Genomic DNA, 27,291 nt, shown 5'->3' on the forward strand with positions numbered 1-27,291 from the left:
ACAACTCCCAGCATGCCCGGACAGCCAACAGCTGTCCGGGCATGCTGGGAGTTGTAGTTTTGCAACATCTGGAGGTCCTCAGGTTGAAGACCCCTGTTGGGTTCAGAATCTTTATTTTTTTAGATTTGGCACCTATAAATTGGGTGCGTCTTATACGCCGGTGCGTCCTATAGGGCGAAAAATACGGTAGTACTTGAATGTTAGATTATATTTTGTTGTCTGCTAACCAGTGGAAAGACTCTTCTTAGGTCTCGGTAAGTAACTGAGGCAGTGGAGGAGGGCTTCCTTCTCTCCTCTAGGTTTCCTGTCCCTAGGGGAGGATTCCTTCTCTCTGGTGGTGCTGTCATGACTACAAGGAAACAGAGTTAAAGGTGAGTAATTACCATTTTAAATTCCATGTCTTACCATTTGGAATCTCCAATAATTTTTTTGAAGAGTTATGGCAGAAGTAACAGCCTCTCTTCCTCAAAAAAAATAAAAAATAAAAAAATCTGATCATTCCAGACCTAGGTGATCTCCTTTTTGGATCAGCCACAGAGATGAAAATACAGATCAGTATCTGACAAACATCTTGTCATTTTGCCATTTTTACAGCCAGTCAGCCCGACTCTAGCTCAGGAGCCCACCTGGGAATCCAATTGCACCTCTTTTGGCAAGTCTGAGCCTACCACTTTAGCAGGATTGTAATACACTGTGCCTCCTTGAGCAGTATAAATGACTTACCTGCCTCTGTTTTTACGCAGTCATCTACAAAATGCTGCTCTAGACTCAGCTAGCCAGGCCTGGCACAAAGTCACATATAACCTCTGTCACCAATAAGAGTATTATATGTATACACGCAGCTTTTACCACTCCCAATGTTATTTTCATGTGCTGTTCCTTACTACAGACTTTCCCCCAGACATTGCACTGCTTCTTCCAACTGTTAGGCTAGGTTCACACTGCGGAATCTCCAGACAGTAAATTTCCGCCTGGAGATTCCGAGTGCGGCCAGCGCTGACTGAATGAGTCGGCGCTAGGACCGTGCAGAAATTGCAGTCCTCAATAGACTGCAATATGTTCCGCGAGGATATCCGCCTGAAGAAAGAGCACCGCCATTCTTCAGGTGGATATTTTAAAGCAGATTTTCAGTTCACAAATTCCCTTTCCAAAATTCCAAAGTGTGAATTTGTGAACGGAAAACCCATTCACTAGCTTGTGCATTTTATCAAGCAGAATTTCTGCCAGCAATTTCTTTATCTTTTTTTTTTTTTTAGAATAGTATTTATTCGGTTTTATACACATAACAATATAAACAGGCCAGGCATACCCGGCTGAACATATGAACCATAATACAACAACAATAGAAAACACTTCGGTGTACAGTCGAGTATATCACATCAAATCTGACTGATTAAAGTAACATATCTATCATTAACTGCACTGAAGGTACCAATGGCCAAAACCTACATAACAAACCAGGAGAGCACGCAAGTCGAGGCAATGTGAAGCTGCTAAGGAAAGAGGTATAACAATTCTATAGGTCTCCAACGAAATATGAAGATGTCAACCAAAATTGCCATTTAGCCAAAAAGGAAGCATAGGTACCATTCCCTGCCGATAATACACGTTCATATGCACAGGTTAGATTCAGAGCAGCTGGCAGTTCCTCAGGGTCAGGCAGTTCCCCAGACTTCCATTTACGCAGTAATACTGTTTTGGCCACCACGCAAATGATGCAGATCAGGGCCCTGTGTTTGCATGGGAGGTTATCAACCCCTACCAGGAGAAGTACCAGATGTGGGGACCAAGGTATAGGGTATGGAAAGATGACTGTCAATAATTGTCTACAAGCTATCCAGTATTGTTGAGCTAACGGACAGGACCATAAAATGTGTAATAACGTCCCCCTTCCTGTACAGCCCCTCCAACACAGGTGTGATACTGTAGGATACATAATGGAGAGCCTGTCAGGGGTGTAATACCACCTCAAGATGGTTATCATGGCAGATTCGACATGAGCCGTGCATTTCAAATAAAGGCGGATCATTTTAAATGAACCCTTCCACTCCTCAGGTGTAAACGTTCTGTTCAGATCTCTCTCCCAGCTACGCAGTGGATGGGAGTTGGTGAATTGTGTGGTGTGTATCAACTGATTGTACAGGGGTTTGAGTCCCCGTTGACTCCCCATAGTGTACAGAAATGCTAGCGGGTTAGGTCGAATGTCAGAAGGTGTCAGTCCCTGAAGCAAGTGTCTAAGTTGCAAATATTAAAAAAATTCTGTGGAAGGGAGGGAAAATTTCTCCCTAAGATCCTGGAATGGCTGTAGTACATTCCCCGTCATAATGTCATTAACCAAGGTCACTCCCCCTGCGCTCCATTTGTGTAAGTCAGTGTGGGGTAGAGCAGCTTGAATAAATGTGAACGGTAGTTTCGCGATGGAGGGTGGTGAATCAGAGGCGGTAATTCTATGGAACTGCGACCAGGCTTTTAGGGTGGCTATCATAGTAGGGGTCTGCCAGCAATTTCAAAGCAGAATTGCAGGCAGAAATTCCGTAGTGTGAACCTAGAACCTTTGGGTCTATTCACACGAAAGAATTTCTGCTTGCGGAATTCCACCTCAAACTAAAGCCCATAGAAATTCTGCTGTATGAATAGACCCTTATCTTCACCACCACAAGTGTCACTCATATTCTCTCTCTCTCTCTCTCTCTTTTGGTACATTAGTACTATGATATCTCTTAGCAGAGCGTCCCTACCACTTGGCTTTCTCTCCTCCACACTGCTAACTTCTTCAGTCACACAGCCTCTGTTGACCAGCTGATGACCTTCAAGTTAAGGCCGAAGAACCAGAATTCCCATCATTGGCAACCTTGGATGATTTTCTTAGGCAAGGATAACACTACAGAATTTCTGAGCGGAATTCTGCTTCGAAATTCCACTCGGAAATTCGGGTGCAGCAGAATCCCATTGCTGGCAATGGGATTCCGCTGCACAGTGCACACTATGGAATTTCATTGGCGGACGTCCATGGCTGAGAGTTCAGCAGTTTATTAGTATATGCAAATTTCTGAAAGCAGAAAAGCAGCCAAACAGTCCAAACCGGTCACGTCCTATATTGTCAATATATTCACTATATTGTAACAAAGCACAGATATGTCAGGACAGGTTTCTGTAGCTTCTGAATGTTTTAAAGAATATTGAATTCACTGAAAGCAAGCCGAAAATTTAAGTTATGACGATTTAATAACTTGAACTGTAGCGTTCCATCCAAATGCTATTTTTAGAATTTTTTTTCCCAAAATGTACAAATGCATTGGAAAAAGTGAACTGAGCTCCAGATTCATGACAGGCGTTACAGACTTCTTTTATAATCTGACTTCTGGTATGCGTCAGGGTAACTCCCCAATGTATACTTTTAACATATATATATAATGATTCCCTTCATAGATAGACCCCCAAATAAAGTTACCCTGAAGTACCCAGTGTGTGCTATGCCATACAGTGAAAAAAACTTAAACCCCAATAAACATTACACTGATGAGGCCAAAATGATGCTCTTTTTGACCTCCGCTAAGTAATGGGGGATTATGGAATATAATATCCATCTAGAGCTTAATTTGCTTACTCCGGGGAAAGAAAATGATGCACGTGCACCTAAACACTTTTTTTTTTGTGACTTTTGTGGGTACGCATAAAGTAGCAAACAGCCTTACCTACGCAACTTTCAGTTTTCTCTTTGCAGTGGTTGCAAATTTATGAAGTGCGAACTTTGCACGCAGGCATAAAAAACGTTGCAAACTCCTCCAAAATGTCGCAAGTCAAGGCCAAGTCAGACATGGCTTACAAAAATGCTTTTGGAGAGCACTTTTAAAAAGGCTCACAAAAAAGTAAGGAGAGGAGAAAACATACAAAATAGCATTCTGAAGTTATTTATAGTTTTTTGCTTATGTGCGTCAAATTTATCTACCCCCTTGATAGTAATGCAATTGTGTACCGGAAGCATGGAGTTAAGATAGCTTTAGGGTTTGTTTATTGGAAAGCATGTTGACAATCACTAGTCCATTAGTAGTTGTCATCCATCTTTCCGAGGTTCCAGAAAGGAAAATCTGCCTATTTATGCAGCACAGTGTTTCTGCATAAGATATTTTATATATATATATATATATATATATATATATATATATATATATATACACCCCCGACCTACGATGGCCCCGACATACGATAATTTCAACATACGATGGCCTCTTAGAGGCCATCGCATGTTGAAGGCAGCATCAACATACGATGCTTTTGTATGTCGGGGCCATCGCATAAACAGCTATCCGGCAGCGCTGACTGCTTCAGCTACCACCGGATAGCCGTTTAAGGTGCCCCGTTGTCACGATTCGGCTTCCAGGTAGTGGATCCTCTGTGCCAGAGAGGGATTGGCGTGGACCGTGCTAGTGGACCGGTTCTAAGCCACTACTGGTTTTCACCAGAGCCCGCCGCAAAGCGGGATGGTCTTGCTGCGGCGGTAGTGACCAGGTCGTATCCACTAGCAACGGCTCACCTCTCTGGCTGCTGAAGATAGGCGCGGTACAAGGGAGTAGGCAGAAGCAAGGTCAGACGTAGCAGAAGGTCGGGGGCAGGCGGCAAGGTTCGTAGTCAGGATGGGTAGCAGAAGTTCAGGTACACAGGCTTTGGACACACTAAACGCTTTCACTGGCACAAGGCAACAAGATCCGGCAAGGGAGTGCAAGGGAGGAGACTAGATAAAGGCAGGGAGCAGGTGGGAGCCAATTAAGCTAATTGGGCCAGGCACCAATCATTGGTGCACTGGCCCTTTAAGTCTCAGAGAGCTGGCGCGCGCGCGCCCTAGAGAGCGGAGCCGCGCGCGCCAGCACATGACAGCAGGGGACCGGGACGGGTAAGTGACCTGGGATGCGATTCGCGAGCGGGCGCGTCCCGCTGTGCGAATCGCATCCCCAACGGCCAACACAGTGCAGCGCTCCTGGTCAGCGGGACTGACCGGGGCGCTGCAGGGAGAAAGACGCCGTGAGCGCTCCGGGGAGGAGCGGGGACCCGGAGCGCTAGGCGTAACAGTACCCCCCCCCTTAGGTCTCCCCTTCTCTTTGTCCGGTAACTGCCTCCCCTGGGATGAGGACACCGGGAAAGAATGGAGGGTTTCCTCAACGGCAGGCAGTACAGCAGGAGTGGGAATGGGGAGGGAGGGCAGAGGGCGAGGCCTGGCACGGGGCAGTGTGACACCAGGACGGGGGCCATGGGGAGGCACAGAGGCTTGCCTGATGGGACTGGGAGGGGGGGAGAGGCACTTCCTGTGGCAGGCAGAGTCCCAGTTCCTGATCTCCCCGGTGGTCCAATCAATGGTGGGGGAATGAAGCCGGAGCCAAGGCAGACCGAGGAGGACCTCAGAAGTACAGTTGGGGAGAATGAAGAACTCAATCCTTTCGTGGTGGGGTCCGATAGACATCAGGAGGGGTTCTGTGCGGTAACGCACGGTGCAGTCCAATCTGGCTCCGTTGACCGCGGAAATGTAGAGCGGTTTGACGAGACGGGTCACCGGGATGCTGAATCTATTAACAAAGGACTCCAACAAAAAATTCCCGGAGGCACCAGAGTCCAAGCAGGCCACGGCTGAGATGGAGGAGTTGGCTGTAGAGGAAATCCGCACGGGCACCGTGAGACGTGGAGAAGAAGACTTAGAAGCAAAAGATGCCACACCCACGTGAGCTGGGTGCGTGCGTGCGTTTCCCAGGCGTGGAGGACGGATAGGGCAATCCACCACGAAATGCTCAGTACTGGCACAGTACAGACAGAGATTTTCTTCTCTACGGCGATTCCTCTCTTCCTGGGTCAGGCGAGACCGATCCACTTGCATGGCCTCCTCGGCGGGAGGCCCAGGCGAAGACTGCAAAGGATGCTGTGGGAGAGGTGCCCAGAGATCTAAGTCTTTTTCCTGGCGGAGCTCTTGGTGTCGCTCAGAAAAACGCATGTCAATGCGGGTAGCCAAATGGATGAGTTCTTGGAGGTTGGCAGGAATCTCTCGTGCGGCCAGCACATCCTTGATGCGACTGGATAGGCCTTTTTTAAAGGTCGCGCAGAGAGCCTCATTATTCCAGGATAGTTCAGAAGCAAAAGTACGGAATTGTATGGCGTACTCGCCAACGGAAGAATTACCCTGGACCAGGTTCAGCAAGGCAGTCTCAGCAGAAGAGGCTCGGGCAGGTTCCTCAAAGACACTTCGGACTTCAGCAAAGAAGGACTGGACTGTGGCTGTGGCAGGATCATTGCGGTCCCAGAGCGGTGTGGCCCAAGACAAGGCCTTTCCTGAAAGAAGACTTACTACGAACGCCACCTTAGACCGTTCTGTAGGAAACAAGTCTGACAACATCTCCATATGCAGGGAACACTGAGACAAAAATCCACGGCAGAGTCTGGAGTCCCCATCAAATTTGTCCGGCAGGGACAAGCGGAGGTTAGGAGCGGCCACTCGCTGCGGAGGAGGTGCAGGAGCTGGCGGAGGAGATGGTTGTTGCTGTAGCAGAGGCAGAATTTGCTGTAACATGGCGGTCAACTGCGACAGCTGCTGTCCTTGTTGGGCAATCTGCTGCGATTGCTGAGCGACCACCGTGGGAAGATCAGCGAGACTTGGCAGCGGCACCTCAGCGGGATCCATGGCCGGATCTACTGTCACGATTCGGCTTCCAGGTAGTGGATCCTCTGTGCCAGAGAGGGATTGGCGTGGACCGTGCTAGTGGACCGGTTCTAAGCCACTACTGGTTTTCACCAGAGCCCGCCGCAAAGCGGGATGGTCTTGCTGCGGCGGTAGTGACCAGGTCGTATCCACTAGCAACGGCTCACCTCTCTGGCTGCTGAAGATAGGCGCGGTACAAGGGAGTAGGCAGAAGCAAGGTCAGACGTAGCAGAAGGTCGGGGGCAGGCGGCAAGGTTCGTAGTCAGGATGGGTAGCAGAAGTTCAGGTACACAGGCTTTGGACACACTAAACGCTTTCACTGGCACAAGGCAACAAGATCCGGCAAGGGAGTGCAAGGGAGGAGACTAGATAAAGGCAGGGAGCAGGTGGGAGCCAATTAAGCTAATTGGGCCAGGCACCAATCATTGGTGCACTGGCCCTTTAAGTCTCAGAGAGCTGGCGCGCGCGCGCCCTAGAGAGCGGAGCCGCGCGCGCCAGCACATGACAGCAGGGGACCGGGACGGGTAAGTGACCTGGGATGCGATTCGCGAGCGGGCGCGTCCCGCTGTGCGAATCGCATCCCCAACGGCCAACACAGTGCAGCGCTCCTGGTCAGCGGGACTGACCGGGGCGCTGCAGGGAGAAAGACGCCGTGAGCGCTCCGGGGAGGAGCGGGGACCCGGAGCGCTAGGCGTAACACCCGTGTGGTCCGGTGACGATCACTTACCTGTCCTCGGGGCTCCGGAGCGTCCTCTTCAGAATCCCCTTCATCGCTGTCGCTCTCCATCATCGTCATCACGTCACCGCGCACGCCGTCCCGTCATCCAATAGGAGCGGCGTGCGTAGCGACGTGATGACGGCGATAAGGAACCACGATCCTGGGCAGCGGAGACAGTCTGGAGCGGCGGGGACACCACAGGGATGCGGCGACAGCGATGGACGGCGACATCCAGGGCAGCGGGGACGGTCCGGAGCAGCGGGGACAGGTGAGTACAATTTCCTATATTTAACATTGCACGGATCCCTCAACATACGATGGTTTCAACAAACGATGGTTCATTTGGAACGAATTACCAACGTATGTTGAGGGACCACTGTACATTTATATATACAGTGGTCCCTCAACATACGATGGTAATCCGTTCCAAACGGACCATCGTTTGTTGAAACCATCGCATGTTGAGGGATCCGTGCAATGTAAAGTATAGGACAGTGGTCTACAACCTGCGGACCTCCAGATGTTGCAAAACTACAACACCCAGCATGCCCGGACAGCCGTTGGCTGTCCGGACATGCTGGGTGTTGTAGTTTTGCAACATCTGGAGGTCCGCAGGTTGTAGACCACTGTTAGAGGAAGTTGTACTCACCTGTCCCCGTCGCTCCGGACCAGCACCGCTTGTCACCGCTGCCCGGGATGTCGCCATCCATCACTGTTGCCGCGTCCCCGGGGTGTCTCCGACGCTCCGGCAAGGTCTCTGCTTCCCCGGCATCCGCGCTCTCCGTCGCCACCATCACGTCGCTACGCATGCCGCTCCTATTGGATGACAGGACGGTGTGCGCAGCGATGTGATGACGTCGATGGAGAGCGCCGACGATGCAGAGGACGGTCCGGAGCCCCGAGGATAGGTAAGTGATCGTCAGCGGAGCTCACGGGGCACCGTAAACGGCTATCCGGTGGCAGCTGAAGCAGTCTACGCTGCCGGATAGCCGCTTATGCGATGGCCCCGACATACAAAAGCATCGTATGTTGATGCTGCCTTCCACATGCGATGGCCTCTGAGAGGCTCGCATGTTGAAATTATCGTATGTCGGGGCCATCGTAGGTCGAGGGGTCACTGTATATTAATATATATATATATATATATATATATATATATATATATATAAACAAAAGATTCAGCAGCACATCCAATGGAATGTGAAAAATGTACCTTTTATTCAGCACATGGATATATATATATATATATATATATATATATATATATATGATTTATTTGTAATTAAAGTAACTATCAGGAGTCTGGGGAAGCTGAATGACATCTCTGATAAGTACAGTGATAGTGGTCATATCAGTGGTCACCCAGCTTTTTCAGAAAAGAACTTAAAAATCAACACTTTTAGCATCAAAATCTGAAAATGAAGAAACTTACCAATTGGATTTTTTGGATAGTATCTTTAATTTTAGAAGTAAAATTCAAAGCCTTGGATGAATGCCATACAATTCCTATGTTACATGTGCAATTATGTCTGTGTTGGAGTAGGGAACTTTATTGCAGCCTCCTTGACCAGCCTGTGATCACTGACACTGCACATTTACAAGCAGCAGCCTATAACAGAGGTCACTTCCCCTGCACCCCTTCAGCCCATGCTGTGACTACATCTGCAGACTGGAATGAATGGTGTGGGCAAAGAGGGAGGAGGGCTGCGCATGCTCAGTACCAGGCTGTGGCTGTAGAGCCAGGCTCATAGATTGATGTGTGTGTTACCTGCCCCTCTCCGGAGAATAGCACCAGCCTGGGCGGGTCCTTCACTGGAGACCAGAGAGGAAGATCAATACAACCATCCGATTGTTGAAAGGGCAGCCCTGGGTGCATGGAGACAATGCTGATCACTGGACATGACTGATGCCAATGGCTCATTGCAAGAGCAGGCTGCCCATGAGACTGGCTGGTAAGGGTCTTCTTCAACGATGCCCCCTTTACTATTGTTTTCATTGTAGATTTAAGGGCAGATGACATGATACAAGCTCAGATCATGCTTTGCCCATTACAATAAGCTTAGCATGAACAGCAAGAAATGGCAACAATGTTTATCCAGGTTTTGTTAGAATTTCCATGTTTCTATGGTGCAGATTAAAATGTAGCAACTGATCTGCTTATGCCATGATGACAAGGTTGGCACAGCATGGCATCCTTAACTTTTTTTTAAATTTTTTTTATTGTCTTAGACTGGCACATGTCTCATTGACTGGGTGTGAACTTTCTTATTTACCTTTCTGTCAAACAGTAACCAAGTTGTTTACAAATAAAGAGATACAATGTATAGAATTGTATAGGGAATTACTAGTCAGAACAGAACTTCTTCCATTACTGGCTCAGGACTGTTGTTCTCTGTTTTTACTAGTTGTATCTGGAAGTAGGAAAGCTGGGTGACCAAAATGACCACCACCCAACTTTTCAAGACTTCCTGAATGTTAAATTTGCCTATATTAAAGGCTCTTTGTCCGAAATGAAAATGCTTATTATTTATAGCACCAACATATTCCACAATGGTGTACGGACCGACTGGTGACATTGTAGCTGGTTGTTTCTCTCAAAGCTCTCAAGGCATATTTGCATTCGTTTGTATGACAGGAAAAGGGAAATGTGTGAAAATGTGACAATGAGCGAAATCTGGAATACCTTGTTTCTGTATATAGCTGCTGTACCAGAAATACTTGTTGTTTGCCTGCCCGGATCACCACTGAGGTGCACATTTATCAAACTAGACTTTACTTCAGTGTTTCTTAACCAGGGTGCCTCCAGCTGTTGCAAAACTACAACTTCCAGCATGCCCGGACAGCCAAAGGCTGTCCGGGCATGCTGGGAGTTATAGTTTTGCAACAGCTGGAGGCACCCTGGTTAGAAAGCACTGCTTTACTTTGCAGTAGAAATGCTTAAATGGGCACTGTCACCAACCCTTTTTTTTTATATGTAATACAACATATCTCTAATATACTTCCATTATAAATTTTTTGCTTAAAGGGGTTCTCCGGTGCTTAAACATCTTATCCCCTATCCAAAGGATAGGGGATAAGATGCCTGATCGCGGGAGTCCCGCCGCTGGGGACCCCCGGGATTATGCACGCGGCACCCCGTTTGTAATCAGTCCCCGGAGCTTGTTCGCTCCGGGACTGATTACCGGCGACTACAGGGCGGGTGGCGTGTGACGTCACGCCTGCGCCGGCGTGTGACGTCACGTTCCGCCCCTCAATGCAAGCCTACGGGAGGGGGCGTGATAGCCCGCGATCAGGCATCTTATCCCCTATCCTTTGGATAGGGGATAAGATGTTTAAGCACTGGAGAACCCCTTTAAAATATTTTATTTTACATTTGAAAACCGGCCACTAGGGGTCTCCCTCCTAGTTGCCGGCTGCAGCCTGCTGTGAAGTCACAACTGAATTCAGACTGATGCCGGCCAGGCAGTCAGCCTGCGCTCGCTCCCTGCCTGTCAATCAGACAGCCGGGAGCAAACGCTGTGAACGCCTGGGCTGAGCTCATTGGCTGCCTGGCCTTACAGCTGCCTGTGCTCATTGGCTGTCCACCCCCAGCATGTACAGTCTGGAGGAGGCGCGGCACTGAATCTCAGTGCTGCGCTGATGCTCCAGAACAGTATATGTCCTGTACGGGTAAGTGAGGTCTTATTTCACTTACCCATACTTCTTTTTGGTCCCGGGTCTCGGCCGTGAGCACAGCTTCTATACTCCTCCTCCCTGGATAACACTACACTGCTAAACAGGGAGGAGGAGACCCCGGAGCAGCCTGCCGTGCTATTGGCCGCTAGTCTGTGCACACTCCCCATAGGAAAACGCAGCATAGATGAGCTAAGGGCGGAAGTCGGGCCCCCCCAGCAGGCATCAGTGACGCTGCGCCTGTTGGGGAAGTCTGCCTGGTAAGTGAGCACAAAAATATATTTCTAAGGGGTTAAAAACATTTTTACAGGCAGGGATGGGGTTAGGGATAGATGGGCAATAGGCAGGGACAGAAACATTATTTTGTTACATGGTGGGAGCTACTCTTTAAAAATGTGAAGATGATATGAAGAGCATTTTCTCTTAAAGAGGTTGTACAGTTCGTATGAAGTAGAAAATGCCTTTCTGAGCCAGGGCAAAATAACCTTTGGTCTATGGGCCACCAGTTATTTGAGTGATTATCATGTAATACAACATTTCCCCATGTGTGTCAAAATAATATTATCTAATCTCTGGGGTTCCCCTCTGATCAACTAATTGACAGGGTAGCTGGTTTTAGAGGCAATTTAAAAAAAAAGAGAGAGAGAGAGAGAGAGAGAGAGAGAGAGAGAGAGAGAGAGAAAAGCCCCTTCATAAAAAAAAAAGTCTTAAAGAGTACCTGTCATCAAACCATATTTTCTAAACTTATATTCACTAACTACTCCTAACACCCCTCCTGCCCTAAAAAGATTTCCGAGCTTTAAAAATCTGTATCATACCGTCCCCTTTGCTCCCATTGTGTGAGCTCCCGGCTGGAGAAAGAGGGCGTTCCCCAGCAGGGGCAATGTCACTGAATCCTGTGAGAGATCTGACTCGCCATGCCCCGCACGCACTTCCTGAGTTTGGACATCTGCAAGTCCGGGTGGAGTAACTAACTGACTTGTGCAGGGAACAGAACAGAGCCACCTAGTGGCCATTTTTTTTTTATCTCATAAAAAACATATAAAGGTTGAGAATTTTAACAGCAAGTAAATAGCAAAGTGTCTTATAATTATATAAGGAACAATATATTAAAAGTTTAGTTTGGTAACAGGTACTCTTTAAGAACTGCATCTTTATTTCTGAGAAAGCTGGGTGACAGACAATAAGGTCCCTATAATGGCAATGTGGAACAGCAAACGACTTCACCAGTACTCAGGAATTCATCGGCGCTGTACAGGACTTCTGACACGGGTGCCAACAGGTAACTGGAGATAGAAGTTCAGCCTGACTGCAGCTTTCCTGTGTAGATATATGGAACAGCAAATGACTTCATCAGTTCTCAGGAATTCATCAGGGCTGTACAAGACGTCAGGCATGGAAGCCAACAGGTAACGTGTAAAAACTTTACTAGAGAACCATTCGACGCGTTTCACTGTGCATGCGCAGCTTCTTCAGGCATCATTCGATGTCTGGCATCGTTCGATGTGATGTCCGACAGTACGATGCCTGAAGAAGCTGCGCATGCGCAGTGAAACGCGTCACATGGTTCTACAGTAAAGTTTTTACACGTCACCTGTTGGCTTCCGTGTCTGAAGTCCTTGACAGCGCTGATGAATTCCTGAGTACTGCTGAAGTCGTTTTCTGTTCCATATATCCACACAGGAAGGCTTCAGTCAGGCTGAACTTCTGTCTCCAGTTACGCACTCACCATTGTTGTGTATGCGGGTACACAACCTGCTCCGGTAAGCCGCTGATCTCCCATCCCTTGTCCGTCCTCACATTGTAGCAAGCCTGCACCATGATACGCTTCTGCTTTTTGTTTCCTATAATGGCAATGGTTATCATTCAACTCCTTACCAGAAAACCTACTTAGTCGTGTATTCTAATAACGGAAGAAATTCAATATGGCAGTGTTTCCAAACTAGGGTGCCTCCTGCTGTTGCAAAACTACAAATCCCAGCATAAAGGCAGTTTGGCCATGTTAGTAGTTGTAGTTTTTCAACCGCTGGAGGCACCCTGGTTGCCAATCAGGGAAACACTGCAATACAGTTAAAGAGTACCTATCACTAAATAAACTTTTCTACACTAACTTAAGCTATGTTCCCTAACTACATCTAACACCTTCCCTGCCCTTAAAAACTTTTTAAAGAGCTTTAAAAAGCTCTGTAACTTACCTATCTTCTTGCTCACGTAGTGTGAGCACCCGGCAGGAGGATGTGGACGTGCCCCAGCAGGCTCCACGTCACTGATGCCTGCTGGGGGGGGGACTGCTTCCGCCCTCACTTGGGGGGGGGGGGGCATGGGAATAGTACCTGCTTGTCCTCAGTGTACGGGGCGCCGCTTGTCCTCACTGCCCAGATGCCTGCTTGTCCTCAGTGAATGGAGCGCTGCTTGTCCTCAGTGAATGGAGCGCTGCTTGTCCTCAGTCTACGGAGTGCCGCTTGTCCTCAGTGTACGGGGCGCCGCTTGTCCTCAGTGTACGGGGCACCGCTTGTCCTCTCTGCCCAGATGCCTGCTTGTCCCAAGTGTTCAGAGCGCCGCTTATCCTCGGTGTTCAGTGCCCTGCATGTGAGCACAGCGCTCCCGCCTGTCTGATTGACAGGCGGGGAGCTGCGCTGAGCTGGTCACGTGCTCAGCCAGCACTGCGATTTCGGACTAACTGCCAGGCCGGCATGAGTCCGAAATCAATGAAAAGCTTGCGCCTAGGGAGACCCCTAGTGGCCACATTTTCAAAACTAAAAAACACATAAAAGGAAGCATTTTTTTTAATTAAATCTAATTACAAAGTTGTTCTATATACAAACAGCTCTAACATATCAAAACATTTTTTTGATGATAGGTACTCTTTAAGTTACTTGTGCAATGGAAAGTATAATGACTTTGTTTACCATCAACCTAAAGGAGATGGAACAACTTAGGTAAATGTTATTACAGAATTTACCAACTCAAGATACCTATAAGTGAGACAGGGACATGTAGGGTTTTGTTTACATTTGTTATGGGCCTTACCTGTGTACATCAGCGTACAGTGAAAAAAACACAGATCAGCTCACCACTTCAATGCGAATACGCATCAAGTCCGTGGCATGTATAGGAGATGGGAGCTCGGAGAACAATGGGCCGTATCCCATGTGAACATGATTAAAACTTTAAACTTTAATGAATGTCCACATTAAAAACAGAAAAGCAGCAACATGTCACTGTAAAAAGTGAAAAAATTCTGACGCGTTTTGGTCTGAAATATTGGCCCTTAATCATGGCAATGATACATAAAGCAAGCAGTGTTTAAATACCCTGAATACAGGATGAAGAATGTACTACATGTGTCAAACAGGGGAGGGGAAAACCAAACCAACCTATAATATTCATGGTGTAGCTATAGTGATTACCTTTCAGCTTGTCCGGTCCGCAGTGCCTACATACAGAATATCAGACATGGGGACTCTCTGTACTTGTTCCAATGTAAGGGGTTGCCTTGACCACATGATGCTTTTTCTTGACAGCGTATTGTTCACAGCTCTTCACCTTGATTGACAGGAACACACGTCATACTCCATCCGGGGGTTTGGTTTTCCCCTCCCCCTGTTTGACACATGTAGTACATTCTTCATCCTGCAGTCAAGGTACAGTGGTCCCTCAAGTTACAATATTAATTGGTTCCAAGACGACCATTGTATGTTGAAACCATTGTATATTAAGACCAGAACTCTATGGAAACCTGGTAATTGGTTCTGAAGCCACCAAAATGTCATCCAAAAATAGGAAAAAGTGAGGATTAAAGAAAAATAATTAGATAACGCAAATCCTTACATATAAAATTAATAAAGATCTGCTGGGAGCTGTAAATCACTGTCTGTGTCAGTGTTTCCCAACCAGGGTCCCTCCAGCTGTTGCAAAACTACAACTCCCAGCATGCCCGGACAGCCTTCGGCTGTCCGGGCATGCTGGGAGTTGTAGTTTTGCAACAGCTGGAGGCACCCTGGTTGGGAAACACTGGTCTATGTACAGGACAGAAGCTTCTTCAGGGTCTTATACAGAACACGCAATGTCCTAAAAAGGAAAAAAAATGGAGCCACCCTCACCTGATATCCAAAGGAGCAGCTAACCCTGGCCCAGGTAAAGAGTACAGAACATGTAATACCTCTCTGTACTGTAGGGGGCGCTACCAGACACCAGTCAGTGCATGCACTTCAGGACCATGCACTTCACTACCAGTGAAATGTCCATTCTGGTTGGTCGGTTCTTCCAATCATTGACACGTTTCGCAGATTCCATAGCATTGTATGTTGAGTCTGGTTTCAAGTTACAATGGTCCAGAAAAGACCATTGTATGTTGAAACTATTGTATGTTGAGGCCATTGTAAGCTGAGGGATCACTGTATTTAAACACTGCTTGCTTTATGTATCATTGCCATGATTAAGGGTTAATATTTCAGCCCGAAACGCGTTTGGCGTTTTTTAAACTTTTTTCAATGACATGTTGCTGCCTCTCTGTTTTTAATATGGACATTCATTGAAGTTTTAAGTTTTAATCCACTTTTTGTTTTTGGAGCAGGACCTGCACTTCTCTCTCTATGGTTCATCAGCATACAGTGTCTGCCATGTACCAGAGCCATGCCCATTTATTTAAGTGGACTGAACTTAGTCTACTTGTGACTACATTCTGAGCATATACTGTATTTTTTCAAGACTACAGCATTGGTGACCCCATTTTAAAGTCCCTCAAAATTAGGCTTGGTTCACAAAACGTTTATTTCTTCCATCCTAGGTATACACCAGCTGCTTGTCAAATAAGGGATGCCAATCTATACTATGGCGCACCACAGAAAGCCCATTCGCGTAAATGCTTGAAACAAAGTTAACTAGTGACTTTCCTATAGGCCACTTTCTGTATGTCTGCGCTTATTTAGCTGGAATCAGTAGTGCAGCAGACCACACCATTGAGTCCAGCTAATGAAGTATGTACATGTAGTAAGTGGCCTGAACATAGTACATTTGGTCTATTGAAATAAATGGGTATGGTTTGGGCACACAGCAATATGCATTGGCAACCTGTTCTGCCAACATGCCATTGTATACAGTGAATGGATGGTATTCTACAAATGGGCACCCAGCTAAATATAAAGAAGTATTCAAGCCAGAAGCATTTATCACCTATCATGTTACAAAGGTTTATGCAACTGAAGTACCATGCGTCAGTATGTGGATTTCGTTTATTCAGGTCTTATTTAGATTAATGGGGCAGTCATAGAAATTTTTGTAATAAATCTGCATGTGAATACAGTACAGACCAAAAGTTTGGAAACACCTTCTCATTCCGAGTTTTCTTTATTTTCATGACTATGAAAATTGTAGATTCACACTGAAGGCATCAAAACTATGAAGTAACACATGTGGAATTATAGACATAACAAAAAAGTGTGAAACGACTGAAAATATGTCATATTCTAGGTTCTAGCCACCTTTTGCTTTGATTACTGCTTTGCACATTCTTTGCATTCTCTTGATGAGCTCCAAGAGGTAGTCACCTGAAATGGTCTTCCAACAGTCTTGAAGGAGTTCCCAGAGATGCTTAGCACTTGTTGGCCCTTTTGCCTTCACTCTGTGGTCCAGCTCACCCCAAACCATCTCGATTGGGTTCAGGTCCGGTGACTATGGAGGCCAGGTCATCTGGCGCAGCACCCCATCACTCTCCTTCTTGGTCAAATAGCCCATACACAGCCTGGAGGTGTTTGGGGTCATTGTCCTGGTGAAAAATAAATGATGGTCCAACTAAACGCAAACCGGATGGAATAGCATGCCGCTGCAAGATGCTGTGGTAGCCATGTTGGTTCAGTATACCTTCAATTTTGAATAAATCCCCAACAGTGTCACCAGCTAAGCACCCCCACACCATCACACCTCCTCCTCCACACCAGCACACCTGTGAAGTGAAAACCATTTCAGGTGACTACCTCTTGAAGCTCAGCAAGAGAATGCCAAGAGTGTGCAAAGCAGTAAACAAAGCAAAAGGTGGCTACTTTGAAGAACCTAGAATATGACATATTTTCAGCTGTTTCACACTTTTTTGTTATGTATATAATTCCACATGTCTTAATTCATAGTTTTAATGCCTTCAATGTGAATCTACAATTTCCATAGTCATGAAAATAAAGAAAACTCTGAATGAGAAGGTGTGTCCAAACTTTTGGTCTGTACTGTATATCCATATGGGGAACACCCAGCAAACTTCTTTAAAGGGGTATTCTGTGATTTTTTTTAAATATTTGACTATGCTTCAGGGCTGTAAAATTTGTGTAGTTCATAATATAGTGTCCGTATTTGTGTTTGACAGCTTGTCTCGCAATTCTTATGTGATCATTTTTAGAAGCACATAAAAGCTTTTCCCAGGTTACAGTGCAGCCGGAGACATTACATCACTAGTCAGGTGTTTAAAAGGAGCCTGTCTGTGCTTCAATGAGTGGAGCGACCGCTGTGTAGGAAGGAGATCATTCTCCACAGGACTGCAGGGAATTATAGCTCAGCTGTACTGCAATCGGTGGGGTGGCTGATGTGTGGGAGGGAGAAAAGTGGCCTCACACTTACAAACAAGGGATTCTGGGACTTGTAGTTGGAGGGAGGGAACTCCAACAGAAATTTCACAAAAAGAAAGCAGCAGTGTTATGGTGGACAAGCATGGACCCTTCATAATCATGTCCATTACTGTCTGGTAGATAAGTACTAAAGTCACCTTATGGCTAAAGTCACCTTATGGTGGATAACCCCTTTAAGTTCTCATCAGTGTGTAACTAAAATTCAGTCTGTATAATTCTTTACAAAAGTTTTTTTCCTCTCCTTTAGACTTAGCTACATGGCAACAGTGTTGTCGCAATGTGACTTGTAAATGATGCAACTGCAACATGACAGTCACCTAAAATCCAAATTTCATAGGTTGTAGTTTGCAGGTCCCAAGTTGTATGTAACTTTGCTAGCACTGATCTCAGTTTAAGTCAAGTGTGACTGCAACTTGTCAGAAACTTATCTAAAGCTGGGTTCACATATGCTTGGCATCTGGCTCATGAACCCTAAAATTGGTGCAACTGATGCCACAAGTGATGAGAGAAGTGCATGAGTTGACATTAGTCGTTTAGGATCCAGTGCTCCATTAATTGGGCATGCCGGACTGGGGAACGCCACAAGATGTGTTCCTCTGTCCGGCACCCATGTTAGCCAACTTGAGACGCCAGAAGAATGTGAACGGTCTCATTCAAATGAATGGGATCAGTTCTACAGTCAGTTTTCCTACAGAGCATCTTTTTACAGTGCCGGAGGGAAACGCCACCAGACATATATATGAAGGGGTCTTTAGATTTAGCTGCTGTTTTTACTGTCAATTCACAACTGTAACAAAGCTGTGTGACAGCAAATAGCAGACAAATCGCTCACATATTTTGGTCTCACAGCGTAGATGGATTTGCTGTGATGCCACAGTTTAGTCCTAGCCTTAAAGGGGTACTCCAACCCTAATACATCTTATCCCCTATCCAAAGGATAGGGGATGAAATTGCATGATTGCGGGGGTCCCGCCGCTGGGGACCGCCGCAATCTGTCATTCCGCACCCACCTTTTTTAGCTCACCGCAGCGCTGTAGGCTCCGAGTGCGAAGCGTGCGGAGAGCTCAAAGAGATGGGCGGAATGACAGATTGCGGGGGTCCCCAGCGTCGGGACCCCTGCAATCATACATCTTATGCCCTATCCTTTGGATAAACACAGATAAACTACCATGGAAAATTGCTGTGAAATTGTAATTGAAAATCCACACCAAATTGTGTAGATTATGTAAATAAAAAAAAATATATATGGGTCTAAAAATCTGCACTTGCTATGGATTTGCCGCAAAACTGCGGATTTATTATAGCCAATTTGCAACAAAATATGGCACGTGTGACCCTCCCCTTAAAAATAATTTTTGCAGAGATTATTGCTGATCTATCCTACCCATCCTGTAATAAATGAAAATCCACTGTAAGCTATTTGCAATCTTATGGCTGTCCGGGCATGCTGGGAGTTGTAGTTTTGCAACAGCTGGAGGCACCCTAGTTGGGAAACACTGCTATGCTGTATTATATTTGTAATTTTTATAGGCTCTTGCCTTATGGAATAGCACATAGGCCTGTGATATTTCATCCAGCAATAAACATAAACTCAGATGGAAACTACCTAAATGGAGGCCAAAAATGAATCTGGTTTGGCCTCAATAAGGTCACTGTGGTCTATAGATATGTTTAGATAGATATCTCAATAATAATTGCATAAGGCAAATGAAGCCTAACTACCAGCATGGCCAAAAGATCAAACATGGATACCTCATTGTAAAATGTGACAGCCCAGTTAAAGAAGTACTCTGGCGAACATTAACTTACCCCCCATAGGGGCTAGGTAGCTCCAGGACGGGACCCTGGTAGACGGCACGTGCTCCATTCATTTCTTCTGAAATTCTTTTCAGCGCTCCCATAGAAATGAATAGGGCGTGTACCGGCTGCAGCACACACTCCTCACTCAGTACAAGGTAACGTCCTAGTGATCGCTGGGTACCTAGCGGTTGGACCCCCCCCCTCCCCCCGATCCGCTACTTATCCTCTATCCCGTGGATAAGGAATAAGTTAATTTTATAATTGTATATAGATAGGATATGTATTTGTTTTGGAATGACTCATTCCATGTATCATAAGTGCATAAAAAAGTTTCTGAGGATTTCTTAAATAGGCACTGTCAGAATAAAACACTTTTTATATGTTGTACATCTTGGCAAAACTTTAACCTTTCTACTATACTTTTTTTTTATCTTTTAAACTTATGGCGTATTAAAAAAAAAGACCACCAGGGGTCCCCATACCATCCAGAACATAATCCTGTCTGGCTGCAGATTCATCTTTGTCCCAGCTAAACCACAGACTGGGACAAAGTCCAGGAAGAATGGGTGGGACTAGCATTCCTCTGTGCTCACCCCTGTCCTATCAGACTCTTGTCTGAAAACAGAGAGCAGGGGGTTGCAGATCAGTCTACATTGATTGGATGAAGAGACCTAGCACAGCACAGCAGACTCATGGAAGAAGTGACTGTATAGGGAGTGAGGGCGGGCTCAGTGCTTGCCTTGGACTTGCCCCTTCCTTAGCAGTGGATGTCAGTATGAGTGAGCAGCAGAACTGAGGGATTTGTAAGCCAAATACAGAATCTAGACACATAAGACATGTAAAGCACCTGCATGACCTAGTGCGTAACATATAGAAGCATTATTTTTTTCTGTGATATTACAGGTAGGCTTTAAATTATTGTATCACTTCAGAGCTGAATCATGAAAACAATATGAAAATGTATATATGAAAAATATGACTGAAATAGGCTTCGTAAGTACACTATAAATAATGTACTGCACATTTGGGGCAGATTAAAAAGAGAGACGACCCTCAGCAATGACATCACGACGGGACATGATGTGTCGGTTCAGAAGAATACTGCAGTCTACTGCTATACTGCATAAAGAGATGACTTCCTAATTGATAGGCCTGCGTTCCTGCACTAAAGTCAGATGTTATAATGAATGCCATCACATCATTAATCTCCTTGTCCTTGTGGATAATGTTTTACAAAGTGACATATTATCTGGACCAACTGGGAAATAGCGGAATGTAGTGTCACTTGACTCTCAGACAATTTAGTGTCTTTGGCAGATCTAATCATGGAACATGAATTGTCTCTTTAGAATTAACCTCTTCTATTTCAGGTAAACTACTAAGTGCCACTTAAAGGGGTATTCCAGCCTTATACATCTTATCCCCTATCCAAAGATTAGGGGATAAGATGTATAATTGCAGCGGTCCCGCCGCTGGGACCCCCACAATCTCAGTGCAGCCCCCAGCATTCTGTGTTTGGCGCTGCCGTCACGCCCCCTCCCAAAGACATGAATGGAGGGGTTATGGCGTGACATCACGAGGGGGCGTGGCTGTGACTCCACATGTGGCAGTGCCTGACACATGGGCTTCTCTTTGATGTGTCATTCTAACATTTTCAGCTGATGCCATATATATGCACACTGAGCTCAGCCAAATGTGCATGTTTCTCTCTTGTGGAGAGAAAGGGTAAGCCACTGCCAGATTTCTCTGAATTTCTACTGCCCAATGCCTTTATTCCATGACATCCCCTGTTGAGGCAGAATTTGGTAGCCCCCATACATATTAGATGGTTAATGGTTTCTGGCTGACAATAATGAGGTGTATGGCCGGCTTTACTGCCAGGTTTTCGCACAGATTTAGTCAATTCCACTTGAGCATAATACAGAAGCATTTTCATGCCCATAATATGGCCACAAGCCCTGCCCTGACTGTTGGTCTAATGACCTGAACTAACAACATCATATTGATCTCTGACGCTGTTGGTTTGGATCACTAGACCCACGGTCAGGCAGGGCCATGCCGCAATAATACAGCGACATTTCTGCATGTGTCAAATTGTCCTATATCTGACCTCTGTAGATCCTGGCAAGAGGACACTTTGTGATCAGCTTATTGTCAAGGGACCCTTCAATCTAATAGGGATTGTTCAAAGTGTATAATCCCATTAATTAGAAGTCCCTCCTGTAAAAACACATTGGCTGTATAGTCATCCATTATATGTATATATGTATGTTTACATGACTTTTTTTTTTTTGCTGTTGTGATTTGATCACTTTGTTTTTATTCAATATAATATGGGAACTGTCAACAAGCTGCTTTTGACTGATTTATTACTCCGTATATTTTGTTACTATTCAGTAGGGATGTAAGAAAAAATCGATTCTCGCGATAATCGTGATTTTTCATTTGCCGATACAGAATCGATTCAAAATATTTTTGAATCGATTCTTTTAGGGATGTGAAATTTTTATCTGCGGACGCCCGTATCTTACCTGCCAACGAGCCCGCGGAGCTCCGGTACAGGTGTTCGGTCCCCGGGCTGTATTCTTCTTACTTCCTGTTAGTCCGGCACGTCACATGGAGCTTCAGCCTATCACCAGCCGCAGCGATGTCCCGCCTCCGCTGGTGATAGGCTGAAGCTCCATGTGACGTGCCGGACTAACAGGAAGTAAGAAGAATACAGCCCGGGGACCGAACACCTGTACCGGACTGTACCGGAGCTCCGCGGGCTCGTTGGCAGGTAAGATAAAGTGCGTTTTATTTTATTTTGCAGCCCGGACGGGATAACATGAGAAAAGTGAGCACCGGAGTACTAGATCGCCGCTGTCAAAGCTGACAGCGGCGTCTATTGGGATCTATGAATGCTCCCAGGTGGGCGATATATCGCGATATATCGCGATGTATCGTCACCTAGACGGTATCGCGATATATCGGGATATATCGAATCGCCACACTGGTATCGCGATTCGAATCGAATCGCCAAATTCTTGGCGATTCACACCCCTACTATTCAGTAAAGGAAGGTTTTTAGGCTTGATTACCTTCAGGACACTATTACACATTAATCATGTTTTGCCAAAACCACCAGTTTCATTGGGATTGACTGAACATCTAATCTGTATGGGGGTCTCCTCAACTCTCCCCCATTATATGATGTAGAGGGACTGAAGGACTGGTCAGGATTCTGGCAAAAGCTTAGCCCCCCCTTTCCATTATGAACACATGAACATCAAAGGAGATCTGCAGCCATAGACACTTATCCCCTAACATGTCTAACATGATATGACACTGCGGCCAACACGCCTTCTCCATGTACAGTGTGGGCAATATAAAAATCACAGGTGAAAGCAGATAAAAAGGAGAGAAGTTCACTTAGTTTTTGCAGTGTGTGTCTGTGTGTGCCACACTAAGCATGGACAACAGAAAGAGGAGAAGAGAACTGTCTGAGGACTTGAGAACCAAAATTGTGGAAAAATATCAACAATCTCAAGGTTACAAGTCCATCTCCAGAGATCTAGATTTGCCTTTGCCCACAGTGCGCAACATTATCAAGAAGTTTGCAACCCATGGCACTGTAGCTAATCTCCTTGGGCATGACGGAAGAGAAAAATTGATGAAAGGTGTCAACGCAGGATATTCTGGATGGTGGATAAGCAGCCCCAAACAAGTTCCAAAGATATTCGAGCTGTCCTGCATTAGTGGCAGAGCGAACTATCCGTCTACATTTAAATGAAATGAAACGCTATGGCAGGAGACCCAGGAGGACCCCACTGCTGACACAGGGACATAAAAAAGCAAGAATACATTTTACCAAAAAGAACTTAAGTAAGCCAAAATCCTTCTGGGAAAACGTCTTCTACTGTTTACTGAAAATGGAATGAGGCCTACAAAGAAAAGAAGACAGTACCTACAGTGAAATATGGTGGAGGTTCAATGATGTTTTGGGGTTGTTTTTCTGCCTCTGGCACTGGGTGCCTTGAATGTGTACAAGGCATCATGAAATCTGAGGATTACCTAATGATTTTGGGTCGCACTGTACAGCCCAGTGTCAGAAAGCTGGGTTTGCGTCCGAGATCTTGGGTCTTCCAGCAGGACAATGACCCCAAACATACGTCAAAAAGCCCCCAGAATGGATGGCAACAAAGCTAAAGTCACAGCTTGGTCTGTTTCCAGTCAAGTCAGTCAGTGTCATCTATTGTCAAGTCAACATAGCCTGCACTAAATTGTCCAAAACCACTGCAAGTCCCAGCAAGCCCTTAAGGTCTCTGAAGTCACTGGTCACCTTCTTGGGCTCGGCTACACTGTATAGACTGTACCATCTGTCACTCATTAAAGCTACTGTTGTCCGTAGCTTGGCGTCAGGGTCATTTTTGCCCCCATGCTTAGCCCAGGATCCAGCGGTATACCTTCAGGTGGTATTGAGGGTAAACCACGCCCTGGGGTCACGAATACAAGGGGTTAATGCCATCTGCCCCTAGGGTAATTCCATCTGCCCTGCATCTCACACCCCATACCACAACTTTTGGCGTCCTACGAACAGGATACGGATGTGCGCCTTACGCGACAAGTCCTCCCCCAGTCTGAACTGTGTCTAGTATTGTCAGAAAATCGCATGGCAATGCGAAAAAAATTGCTCCAGAAAGTATTCAGGACTTTACCAGTGAAAACTGTTTTACCTAAGGCGCTTGTGAAATAGACGGGGAGGTGAAGAAAAGACTGTTGTCCTTCATTGTGAAGTGTTCAAGTACTGTGTCAACCATGTGCAAGATCAGGTCTGAAGCTATGTTGCTTTACAAAGTGTTGCCTGTACCTGCAAGGGTTAAAGGGGTTATCCAGGGAAAAACTTTTTTTTATGTATCAACTGGCTCCAGAAAGTTAAACAGATTTGTAAATTACTTCTATAATTTTTTTTAAATCCTTTCAGTAATTATGAGCTGCTGAAGTTGAGTTGTTCTTTTCTGTCTAAGTGCTCTCTGATGACACGTGTCTCGGGAACCACCCAGTTTAGAAGCAAATCCCCATAGCAAACCTATTCTACTCTGTACAGTTCCAGACAAGCAGAGATGTCAGCAGAGAGCACTGTTGCCAGACAGAAAACAACAACTCAACTTCAGCAGCTGATAATTATTGAAAAGATTAAGATTTTTTAATAGAAGTAATTTACAAATCTGTTTAACTTTCTGGAGCCAGTTGATATAAAAAAAAAAAAAAGTTTTTTCCTGGAATACCCCTTTAAAGATATGCCAGAGAAGCATGTGAAAATGTCCCACGCTGGTCAGTGTCCCGCCCCTGGACGTGACTACCATGTTGCTGTATCGGTGCTGAAGTGCAACTGTAAAGATCCACCCCTTGTGGCCGGGGGAGCGGAAGTCAGCGCTGTACCACTGACGCACTTCCTGCCGGCGGCCATTTTCCCAAAGCCCTGCATAAAAGGAGCGGGTGCCGCCAGATCCTCTCAGTTTGCTGGAAGTCAGCAAGTGGAGCAACATGGCGGAACAGGCAAGCACGAGGTCAGAGAGTCCCAAGATGGTGCCGGAGGCCTGCAAAGTTGCCGCGGCCCACATGTTTCAAGAGTCATGTTTGTGGTAGCCTAGTATGAGAGTTGTTACCCCGTACCTTTGCTGCCCTGTCAGGCAGCCTCGCTGCAGTGTCCCCTGGGGCTCCCCAGCATCTATTCTACTGTAATTGTATATTATCCCCTATGTTATGTATATAAGAATGTTGTATCTTTAAGAAAGGTTAACATGTGATCACCAGTTGTCATGTGATTGTTACCCAGGAGGTATCAGTGACCAGGTGACTTAAGGGTGACCAATGGGACCCCACCAGAGTCTCCCCCCAAAAAAGCCCTGGGAGGAGTCTCTTCTCTCTCTTAGTTCCTGAGTCTTTGCTGAGGTGCAGTCGAGCCTAGGAGTCTGGAGTCCTAGGAGCCTCAAGTCAAGTCTGCAGCCACAAGTTACAAGTCTACAAGTAAGATACAGTCACAGCTTAGTCTGTCTCCAGTCAAGTCACTGTCATCTATTGTCAAGTTAACGTGGACTGCACTAAAATTGTCCAAAACCACTGCAAGTCCTAGCTAGCCCTTAAGGTCTCTGAAGTCACTGGTCACCTGCGTGGGCCTGGCTACACTGTATAGACTGTACAATCTCTATAGACTGTACCATCTGCCACTCAGTAAAGCTACCGTTGTCTGTAACTTGGCATCGGAGTCATTATTGCCCCCCTGCCTAGCCCATGATCCAGCGGTATACCTTCGGGTGGTATAGATAAACCACGCCCTGGCGTCACAAATACAAGGGGTTAATGCCATCTGCCCCTAGGGTAATTCCATCTGCCCTGCATCTCACACCCCATACCACATTTGTTTTGTGGCTTTTGTTAGGAATAGGATCCACAATACTAGGATGCTATGCCAGATCCATCGTACAACAAATCCCAGCTGCAGCCAGTGCAAATGTCTGCCTAGAAATAATGTAATAAGTAATTAATCAATCAATCAATCACTAAAAAGCCTATTGTTTCTGTTTATATTAATACTCATATTGGTTGCTAAGGTTGGCACCCCAAAAGGAATCATGGCATACAGAGATCACTGTCAATGACTTATTAAAGGGGTATTCTATGAAAAAATGGAGAATTTTTTTCATATCAACTGGCTCCAGAACGTTAAACAGATCTGTAAATTACTCCTATTAATAAAACATAATCCTTCCAGTACTTATCAGCTGCTGAAGTTGAGTTGTTCTTTTCTGTCTGACAACAGTGCTCTCTGCTGACATCTCTGTCTGTCTCAGAAACTGTCCAGAGCAGGATAGGTTTGCTATGGGGATTTGCTGCTACTCTAGACAGTTCCTTAGACAGACAGAGGTGTCAGCAGAGAGCACTGTTGTCAGACAGAAAAGAACAACTCAACTTCAGCAGCTGATAAGTACTGGAAGGATTAAGATTTTTTAATAAAAGTAATTTACCAGTCTGGTATATAAACACAGGCAAGAAAGGGGAGAGCACACTAAGGGCAAATATCCCCTGAACTGCAATGTAATCAAACCTCGGTACCTGTCTTCGTGTCTCCTGCGGGGTGCACACACACAAGTGTAAAGTATCAAAAAGGTAAAAAAAGACAAAATGTAGGTGCACTCACCGCTCAGCGGAGACTGTAGCGTGTAGGGGTCCGGTTCACCGGGAGCTGGATCTCAGCGATGGCGCAGGAGGTATGGCGCTCAGAGGCTACGCTGGCAGTTTTGCACATGAGTGCGTGCTTCGTTCGGCCTCTAAGGTTTAACTTTCTGCAGCCAGTTGATATGAAAAAACATTTTTTTATTTTTTTCATGGAATACCCCTTTAAGACCTCCCATTGGACTCTTAAACCCAGGAATTGTCCACTGATCTGTCTTCCGGGCCCACCTGTGATCTCGAGAACAGCTCACCCAATAGAATGGAGATGTGGGACTAGCATGCGTGTCACAGCTTCTTTCTTTCTCTATGGGAGCTGCGGACATAGCCGGTCACTGTACTTGGCTATCTCTGGCAGCTCTGGTCCCTGTTCTTGAGATCATGAAGTCCCAGCAGTTGGACCCCCGGCGATCCCTGTGGGCATAGGAAATGACTTTGCAAGTTGGGAAAACTTATTTTACATACAAAACTATCAGTCTGTTCAGCTCCTCCTGCTTTATAACATTGGATCAAGCTTTCTGTTTTCTCTTCAGGTTCTCCATACATGGACAGATGTTGCAATGAAAATATTTTTTAATTGCTACATAAAAGCTTTT

General features: G+C 45.9%; 1 protein-coding gene across 2 annotated transcripts in view; it reads left to right on the forward strand.

Moving 5' to 3' along the window:
* Positions 1–9,117: 9,117 nt before the first annotated feature.
* ARMH4 (armadillo like helical domain containing 4) overlaps positions 9,118–27,291 on the forward strand; it is a 198,349-nt gene continuing 180,175 nt past the window's right edge. The window contains exon 1 of one of the 2 annotated variants that reach the window (XM_056547376.1): positions 9,118–9,349. In XM_056547376.1, the coding sequence (XP_056403351.1) occupies positions 9,304–9,349 (46 nt within the window). In that variant the 5' untranslated portion in view covers positions 9,118–9,303. The remainder of the gene's footprint in view (positions 9,350–27,291) is intronic. The other variant, XM_056547375.1, reaches the window with a different exon arrangement.

The sequence above is a fragment of the Hyla sarda genome, chromosome 11, assembly GCF_029499605.1.
Source record: "Hyla sarda isolate aHylSar1 chromosome 11, aHylSar1.hap1, whole genome shotgun sequence".
Taxonomy (NCBI): Eukaryota; Metazoa; Chordata; class Amphibia; order Anura; family Hylidae; genus Hyla; species Hyla sarda.